Source organism: Notothenia coriiceps, unplaced genomic scaffold (assembly GCF_000735185.1).
Source record: "Notothenia coriiceps isolate Sejong01 unplaced genomic scaffold, NC01 NC01_scaffold00037431, whole genome shotgun sequence".
NCBI classification, from domain to species: domain Eukaryota; kingdom Metazoa; phylum Chordata; class Actinopteri; order Perciformes; family Nototheniidae; genus Notothenia; species Notothenia coriiceps.
The window spans coordinates 24,733-34,755 of NW_011370132.1; the positions used below are offsets into that span (position 1 = coordinate 24,733).

The following is a 10,023-nucleotide window of genomic DNA, read 5'->3' on the forward strand; positions in this document are numbered from 1 at the left end:
TCACAGACATTGTTTTATATAGGTATGGCCCTACAATATATTTTTCAAATATAGCATGATAGGTCCACTTTAAATAGTTTTCGATGGAGGAGAGTGAAAATGGAACGCACACGCTATTTCTTCTCTCGGTTATCACGCAGTCTGTTCTTCTTCTCTCGGTTATCACGCAGTCTGTCTTCCGGTTGTTGCCTCTTTTGAATGACGAATACACACTACCGCTCCCTGCTGGTAAGAGAGTTATTGCCACTCACGCATGCGCAGTTCGTACGTGCTACTTGACTGTCGGCTGAAGTCTTTGTGGTGTTTTCCAGTGTGACTGTTGGTCAAGACGCAGGAGACGTGAGGAGACACACCAGTCGGGTCCGTCTGTGTGAGTTCTTTGGTGTGTCCCTACCTTAACACTCTTGGCTAAGAGAAGTCAAGTCAATTTTTATTTATAGCGTTTGCTTTGTGCCTCAGATGGATTATTCAACATATGATCCTCAAAAGGAATGATAGGAAGTACTTCTAAGTTGTACTTAGAAGGACAACTTCTAACTTTTTGTCGGTTTATACAAATATAACATGTGTTTATCTCAACGCTTGAAAACACAGGAATATTTTAAACATTAGGTGATAAAAGGTCAGGCAGCTTTGACTATTGGTAACTCTATTCAATGTGGGTTGCCAATGTTAAGTATAGATCAATGCTCTCGGAAAAAACTGTTGATTGGTAAGTTATGTGCCTTTTTCAGTCAATGAAGTGTTCTTTATCATGCCTGACACTTTAAATACATGCCAGATTAACCTCCTTCACTGTGTTGGTAATTGCTATTGATTAGATCAACATGGACAAAACCAAAACCAATTTACCTCGCACTGCTGCTGAACAGGGCAAGTATTTCATTGTACAAACCATGCAGCGAAAGCTGAAGTGTGTCACAGAATAAAAAGAATATCCGTCAACATTTGAGTTCTATGGTTCTACGCTGCCACTCTTCCACATTGGTTTATGATGCTGTTTGTGTACCACTTGTAGCTTATAGTACAATCACAGTGATTTCGCTCTGGATGACTGAGTCCCTGAAAATATAGAACCAGTGAGGGACTTTCTGCATGTGTGATGTCTGGGTGTGTTAGTCAGCCTTTCCTCATTGGCAGAGCCACCGCAGTCTTAATTCCTCAGTCTATTGCATTAAAGCTGGATGTTTCAGTCTCTAGACTCAGTGGCTCGCTCCCTGTGTTAAAACATTAAAGACAGAGGCACGATGGCGTCACCGCAGGGAGATGGCAGCCCAAATGAGCAAGCCACGCTAGCTAGCTTTAGTGAGAAAATTAAAAGTGTGTGTGTGATAATGCAAGACAGACATCACCCGTTTTCATGGCATGTGGGGGGTCCGGGCCCCCTGATAAAGTGTGCATGCTGTGAGTGGGCGAGATGAGTGAGTGTCTGTCTGAGGCACTCACTGACTTTCACATTTCAACAAAAAACAGAGACTTGACTCATTCATCACCACGGCTGGCCGGGGGGGGGGGAGGGGTTCAAACTACCAACAGGGAGAGCAAATGGGTCATATTTGACTTCTTATGGAGCTAAGAAATAAACATGGGCTTTTCACTTAATAAATACAACATGTGAAGTCAGACAAGGGTTAATGATTCAGCATGCTTTCTCAGTCAGACCATTTGATTCTATTAGTTCAATCATCATATAATTAAAGCATATGAACTTCTAAAGCATCAAGCTGGCCACGATTGTTTGAAGAATCCCACTTTAAGTTGTAATGAGGAACATTTACAGAGATTGTGTGCTGTGGGTGATAAGGAAAGGACAGACTAGGAGAAGGAACAAACTTAGCTTTACGGCCGACTGGTGGTGCTGATCAAATGGTGCCATTCTTATCACTAATGCAATTTATGGCATACCTTTGAAGTAGCCAATAAGACAAGCCCAGCCCCTGCATTCCCTGTATCATTCTTGGCAGCTGTTTCAAGTTATTCTCTTCCATAGAAGCATATACCTTGCGTAAATTAAAAACTAAATTTCATCCCCTCACAATTTTTACACCATTTGGTTTCCACGTTTTTTTTAATTTAAATTTGACTATTGGAATTGAGAGATATAATAGGGAATACATTAAAAAAATGGCATGTCTGATCTGACAAAAAGCTGCTGTTTTATCAGATTTTTGAAAACCAAACAATGTTTTGCAAGCAACTGGTTTACTATGTCATGTGGCTGATGACTGTGGCTGTTATGTCGTCATACTGAGACCTGTAAACACCCCTCCCCCTGAATGTCTTCAAGTCTTCTGTCTTCAATCTTTTCCTCATTGACCCATGTCAGCAATGATCTGTATCTATGTGCTGCAGATAAAGAGAAGATGCAAGTGTATGTGAATCTAAATTATTATGGGCAGATCATGCTTGTCTGAAGTGTGTGAGAATGCACTTGTGTGGTTGGGAGTGTGAAAAAGTTTTTAGGCAATTAGTCTTTAGCTAACTTTATGTATTTTGGTTAACAAGCACTGTCACACGCAGTCACATCTATCATAAACACGCCACACACCCAGCCGCAGAGTCCCAGGGCAAGTTGTGACATAAAAGACCACAGGGTTCCCAAAAGACCAATGAGTGGCGCAAACACAGACAAAAAAGACGGTACTGCTGAAGCCATCTCTTTCATTTGCTCGCTATTTTCTCCCCCTAGACTTCGACAGGTTATCTTTTCACTCTGAAGGTCTCAGACAAGACAACAACTGCCAGAAAATGTGTTCTTCGGCCCATTTTTTACTTATCAAGTCAAAACATTGGAAGATTAGTTTTTTATTTGATTTCATACGAGCATTTTAACTGCAAAGAACTTAAAGGTCAGGGTTGAATAAAGCCTTTTGAACTGATGTTACCGAGTAGAACCTTTTTGTGAGATCAAGGCAACTCTTCTTGTTCTGTGGTACTTTAGGAATAACTAAAAATCAGCTGGAGGAAACTGTCTGTTTTATATGTAATAAATATGTCTTTCATGCTGGCAAGAGCGAGCCCCACATGTGGCTCTGCTTTTGATTTAATTGCTTGGGATAAAAGGACACTTTAACAATTAATATCTTCTTTGAGCCTGCAGACTGCTACCACACTGACACTGGAGTCTCTTTGTCATGCGCATGCATTTTGAAAGATCTTCCCAATAAAATGAATTTAAGCATGTGCATGTCCAATAAAGGAAGTTACAGCAGCATTTATCTGCTGTCATCTGAATCAGTGTCAGCCCCATCTTGGGCAGTACTTATGATTGAGCTCAGCAAAGCCACACACAGAACGGAGACACATTGAATCATTTATATTTGGTCTCAATAAAGTTGTAGCTTTGCCTACCCTGCCTTTACATAAGAAGTGGGGTTTGTAGAGATAAGTATTTAGAAAAGTATCAAGCCTCGTATTTGTGAGATTATGAATAAAAACGGTGCTTGGTGTTTCTGAAAGCTGGACATCACACATTTTCAATCAAGCAGTGTGGTCTAAAATGCAGGTGCAGCGCCAACAAGTGCATGGGCCGGAAAAGTCTGGGTTGGATCAACTCAGTCCAAACAACCACAAAATCCCCACTGTGCCTCTTTTTCTCTCTGCAACCGGCTGGCAGCACTCTCCCTCAGTGGCTCTTGGTGGTCCCTTTTGAAAACACATATCCAATTTATTTTGCATCATTCTACAACGGGTTTCTAAATCAACTCAGCTGAAGACTTTCCACTGGTATCGCAATGAATGTCATGGTTGGCTTTAAGTGTGTGTCAACGCTTCCATTTCTTTGTAAAACAGCTTATAAACTACATCTTGCAACCTACTTTAAGTCTCTAATTGACTGAACATAACCTTGTGTACTACATCTTACTGCAGCTCTAAGCTAAAACTCCCTACAACATATGGCATTTGGTGAATGTTATGCTTTGACAGAAACTTGGTTGTAACTTCTCAGCACTGGCAATGACCGTAGCAATGTGGCCAGCATTACACCGAGCCATACAGGACCACGCCTAGTCTGTCCCTTCATCCTTTCTGCTGTGTGTAGACGGCAGACTCAGGCCTACCTCAATCCTACTGCCATAAACAACGTCAAAACCAACCAACTCCTTCTCCACGAACCACAGATGATAGCCATAACACAGCACACCTCTTTGGTTAGGCTGACTTCAGCCAAAACAGCCTCAGACAAAGCACAAACCTACCTTTTCACTTTGTCTCTCTCAGCCTTGGTTTGATTCGAAAACCTTCAGGGAGCTCCAAGGGCACTTAAAAACTGCAGTTTTTGACGAACTATGGCTTTCAAGGCCTACTTGCAAATCTAAGAGTCTGATGGGCAAATGGTAGACAGCTTTAACCTTTAGATGTAATATTGATTAAACGGCATAAGAAGAGTTTATGCAAAATGGATTTGTAAGTGTGTGTTCGACCATTACTGAAGCCGGAAACCCTGTACCCTGTCAGGTGTTTCAGAGATATCTTAAATGCTGCAGAAGCCTTGCTTATCTGCTCGGTGAAGTGTGTCGTTGGTTCCACTTGACCTGCTTTGTGCTTTCATCTGCCCTGCTGGGGGTCCACGGTCACGGAGCCAACACAGATTCACTCAATCATAAACACTCAGACACCAAAGCAAGCGGGACGGCTGACTGAGACATTTAAGATGATGAGGACATTCTGTGCACTAAAAAGTGGTTCCAGGTGTGTCTTCTTCTGAAAAATATAGCTTCAGAAAATCAATAACTGTAAGAAACAGTTATTTGTGGTATGCCCTTCTTTTAAAAATGTGTACTTTTATCATTCTTACAAATTACAGGTCAAATTTAGAGCAATGTGGCGCCACAATAACATGAATTCAGAACATACCATATCAACATAAATGTCTGGCATGGTGGCAGACAATATAGGAGCAGCAGCTTCTTCTCTAAACTTTATTTAGGTTTTCTAAATCAGAAATGACCACGCTTTTTTTTTAGGTTTTGTCCATGTGGGCATGTGCGGATGGAGGGAGGGGGGAGTGTAGTGAGTGTACTGTGGTACTGTGAAATTACAATATAAATGAAATGGCATCGATTACTGTACACTATAATGAAATAAAAAGACTTGTAAAAAAAAAAAAAAAAATGACCACACTTAACAAAAGTAACTACTGTGGTGTAACATTACATATGTTTGAAAAGTACTTGTTCACACTAAAAGAAGCTGGATTATGCGTGATATATCTGTGCAGCTACCAAACAACCACCACAGTGCCCATAGGCCAGGCGCTTAGGCCAGCTGAAATATGCAGTCGAATAAACTAGCCTCATGGTTGAGTTTCACACAATCAAAACTGATAGCAATCAGATTGTCATATCGGTTAACATGACTTACAAAATATATTAGTATACCATTACCAAGTACCTGAAGATAGACAAAATATTGGATGGGTATTTAAAAAAACATTGCACAAGTTGGATCTTATATAACCTAATGTAAAAATAAAAAGGCAGGCATGGATGTCCATCAACACTCACCTTTCCGAGTGACTGCCATGCTTTCCTGTGTTAGAGGCCCCAGTGTTTGTTTGGCCAGCATGCCCAGGCTCGTGCAACCTGTTGTCTATTCTCTTGCTTTGTATGGGTCACCAAAGCCACTGTACATACACACTTCCAGGAAAAAGGCCTGCAGTAACGTCGAGAGATGATCGTAGCAACCCTGACCCGGGCCACCACTTGACAACACGCCAGAGAAATGCTGACGTCACTGTGCTGTGTTTTCCAGGGTCTGCATGTACGGACTCGGCTCGGTAGAAATCGGGAATGTGATCAGGTCAACCTTTTGCTTTGACCTGATCCCTCACAGTAACTACATAATGGCAGGAAAACCAGGGAAACGGGTACATCCTGTGAGGAACACTGGTATTTAGGGGCTTTTTGGTTTAGATATTTCCCTCCTAAATGGATTGTGTCCTGATGAATGTCTATTGGAAAGCAATGCAACACTGGCATGTACCTGAATGGTACTGGGAACAATTAGATCCGATTTTAAGTATTCTTATTTTTAAGATGAAAAGAACCCTTTTTTAGGAAAACAAAGGCTCTTGCCAGAAATAACTAAATGAAACCAATATATCATCTATTTGCCTTATGGGGATGGGACTATAGCATTTTATTGTGGATAAAACACTAACAAAAAGCGAATCGTGCTGAACTTCCATTATCATTCTGAATATCATCGCTGATTGAATTGAAAAGGCTGTCTCACTCACTTTCATTGTAGCGATGTGGAAAGAAATGCTTGACTGAGGAAATACAGGCATTATCATAAATAAAAAAACCTTATGTTACTATTAGATTTTTCCTCCATTTATGAAGGGAGACCATATGATTTATGATTACTGTATCTGGAAGTTCTGATTTCATAAAAATGATGTGTCAAAAAATGTAAGGTTAAGTGATTCCAGTGATTCATTTTAAGAGTTTACGCATATTTTGATGACTATAATTAGGGATAATATAGTGGAAAACTATTTATTTTTGCATTATTAAATAAAATTGACCCATTGCCTCCACCTGACACTACAGCAAATCTCCACTAAAGCCCAGGGAGACAGGGTGTCCAGAATTGCAGAGACCACACAGCCACATCCCTGTATACACTTATGTCTCTCCAGCACCTCCTCTCAAACTCTCCCTGAGACAAACAGCTCGGCCTCAACCTGTAGTGTAATTGGGCCGTCTTTGCTGCTGCCAACAGCATAATTCAGTATAAAACTGAGACAGTAACACAACAGAGTTCTTCCCAAAGGAAACGAACAGCGTCATTCTTCTGTCAAAATGAGCCTGTGGTTCATTAGCTTTGTTATAACCAGTGTTATTAGAGCTATTTGAATCTGCATAAAGGCTACTTGTTCTTCCTGTAATTATAATGGGCTGACTCAACTGCCCACAGCCAAATGGTCTTCCTCAAGAGCAATTTGGTCTTGTTGGTAATGGTCAAACACTCACTTTATTGTGACCACATCAATGTCAGGTAAAGCCACACATTGACAGACATATGGGCTTGCACACATTTACACTCACAAACACATACATATACTCACAGTCATAAACAGGAGCCCAGCCCTCACCAGACTTAACACCAGCTAATTGCTCATGTATGGCTCCTTTCACTCCACACACACTCACACAGTGCAACAAAGCGTGCTGGCTCGCTGGCCGTCTACAGCTGTGACGTCTCACATGTGGCGCTGTGTTGATATAAGGAGTAACACAAGTGGAAAATTGGAGCTGGTGGGGCCAGACTGCTGACTTCCTGATAGGAATAGTGGAGTGGAGGTTGACCCATATATACATAAAGTAGTCAACAGGCTCAATCACTGAAGGGAAGACAGACAAAGGGTCTGTGTAGCTCAATGCATAATGTGATGTGGCTACTGAACAGGGTTTACCTTAGCATGGACCTACTTATACACCTTATAAGATAAGATAAAAAGTACTTTATTGTTCCCAATTTGGGAAGTTTTTGTAAAAAATAGTCAAAGTTAATAGCGAACACCACACACACTGATGTCACTATAAATGTTAGACAGTTCCATTAAAGGATGTGGCTCACTTTCTCTCAATCCCCAGAAATTAAAAGGAAGTCACAAAACTAAAATAGGAACTACTGAGAACTTACCAGCACGCTGACTTTCATTTAGCACACACCCCAACAACCCTTAGAACACCTTTAAGCTTAGTGGTGGTCAGAATATGAACAGTTAATTTTGCATATGCAGAATACTTTCATTTGTAAAAATGCAATGAAACTGCTACAGTTAGGAACATTTATTATTATTATTATTCTTCTTTCTAGTATTAGGTGCACATGATGGATGTTTGATTAGTAATTGCCTGCCAATAATGTTTTGCTTGATGTGATATATGATAGAGTATTTTGGGGCTATGCAACCCATACGGAACTTCAAATCATAAAAATTGTAATTTAAGCTTATTTTAAGCACTTTATTGCATACCCATGTGGCTTTAGAAGATCTTACAAAGTTCTCTCTGTGAAAAAGCTGCTTGAGTTTTAACATAATTGTATTGTGATATGAAAAGTTATCTGAAGCAGTGCAGAGACTCACAAGTTCCTAATTATGATGTTGTGTTGTGGTGTGGCATTCCCCTCTTAAACAGCCATTATGTTTATTGGATCTCTTTCCCAAGATTACCATACACAACTTTGGACTAAACTGTCTTGAAGAGCACAGACACACTGTAGGAGAATCCACGAGATATGGAAAGAAAATCATAATAATTTCAAATCACATTAAAAACGGCTGACAAAAATTAGAATAATTTTGAATAGTATATATTTTTGAATTTCTGAAGCAGCTTAGTAAAACATTTTACTACGCTGGTAAAACCATCCACCAGGATACAATTATCGCATGCGTAGCAGGTTTACAGACAAAGAACCTCACAGGAAGTATACAAAACACACAATAGCGTAAACAAAGGCACAAACTATATTCCCTGATTTAATTTGAGTACCACACAATAGCAATGGAGGCAGCCTGTTATCCAAGAGCGCAGATAACCCAGATAATAAAGACGTATCAGCGGTGAATTCCCGATCCAATCATTCAGTCCCATTACTACACTTCACTGTATGATGGGATGCAGTGATAAATAAGGGTCCCCATTATACACACACATGTGGTGCTGGTTACAAGTGAAGCTTTTTCTTCACTGGATTGTAGTGGTCTCGACTAAAACATCAACAAAATCACAAATGCAATAATATCGCACTGAGGGTTGGTGCACTTTGGTCCTGACTCCTTACTTATCCGGGAAATTATGTTAACCTCACTGTACTCACTGTAAATAGCTCAGCATAGTTTAAAGCAAGATATCGTGGAAAGGTTTAACATAGCCTTTATGGTTGAATGTATCAATTATATGTGTTCTACGACGTGGTAGTAAACATGATTTACTTTTATAGTTTTAATTAAACGACAACAAGATGCTTTTATGGATCAACCCTAGCGCCATAATTCAGTCACTTTCCCCGTGGAGCGGAGTTTGTTAGCATGCTATCCGCTAGCTGCAGGAGTCAGGCGCTGTTGTTTTCATGTTAAGAACAAAAGCAGAGTCTAAATAAAGTTTTCTTATGTAGGCCTTTAAACTTACCAGGGTCTGCCGACGTTTTCATCTTTGTTGTCGTCTTCGGCTTGTTGCTTCAGACACTTTCCCCGTTGACTCGTAACTTTAGACTTGGCTAGCGGCTAGCTAAATTAGCTAGCGAAGTTAGCAGTGAAACCCCACTCCTTCCTCCGGTGTTGTTCTCGCAAGTGTTAGAGGAGTACCTGTCTTCACTATGGGCTCGCTTCAACTTCAGAGAACTAACCGCCAACTTCACACGCGGCTCGGCGTTCTAATTCGACACATTGACTTTTGCTGAAAAAGTTTTAGCCGGGGTATTTAAGTTGAAGTACAAGGAGTCTTGTGCGAAAAGTTGCCCCGAGCCTGGGGGGAAATCCAGTGTCCCGGGTCTGAATGGCGCTGAGTTTGTAGGAGCCGTGCTGTTGTCGGTCGGTGTGGAGCAGCGGAATGCGGAGAGTCTAAATGTTCATCCCGTTTGTTGCAACCGTGTCGCATGGTCGATTCCTCCTCCACATCACCATCCTTACCGACAGTCCAAACAACGACGCTTCTGAAAGCAACTAAAAAAGCAAAGCCAACTCTGTTCTCCTTTCTCTGCCCCTCTCTTTCTCCGGCACACACTTTTTCTTTTTCCACTCACTCACTCACTTCTTCGTGTTCTCTCAACAACCCCCCCCCCTTTCTCTGTCGGGGTGTCGTGTTTCGCTCTCCTCCTGCCACACGGGGCCGCCCACGCTGACCCACGGAGGGAGGGAGGGGGTGAGGAACTCAACGCCCACTTGTTGCCAAAGATCGTCTGTTTTTGGAAGAATCACTTTCCCTTTCAGTCCAGAAGTGGCCTTGAAGGAAAGTGTATTACACTTAGCATAATATTGGCTATGTTAACTGAGTCCCATTTGCA

General features: G+C 41.2%; 1 protein-coding gene across 1 annotated transcript in view; it reads right to left on the reverse strand.

Annotated features, from left to right (window-relative positions):
* Window positions 1–9,807, reverse strand: part of LOC104967502 (ETS domain-containing transcription factor ERF-like) — a 33,763-nt gene extending 23,956 nt beyond the window's left edge. The window contains exon 1 of the mRNA XM_010796979.1: window positions 9,150–9,807. Coding sequence (XP_010795281.1) covers window positions 9,150–9,171 — 22 coding nt within the window. The 5' untranslated portion in view covers window positions 9,172–9,807. The remainder of the gene's footprint in view (window positions 1–9,149) is intronic.
* Window positions 9,808–10,023: the final 216 nt, after the last annotated feature.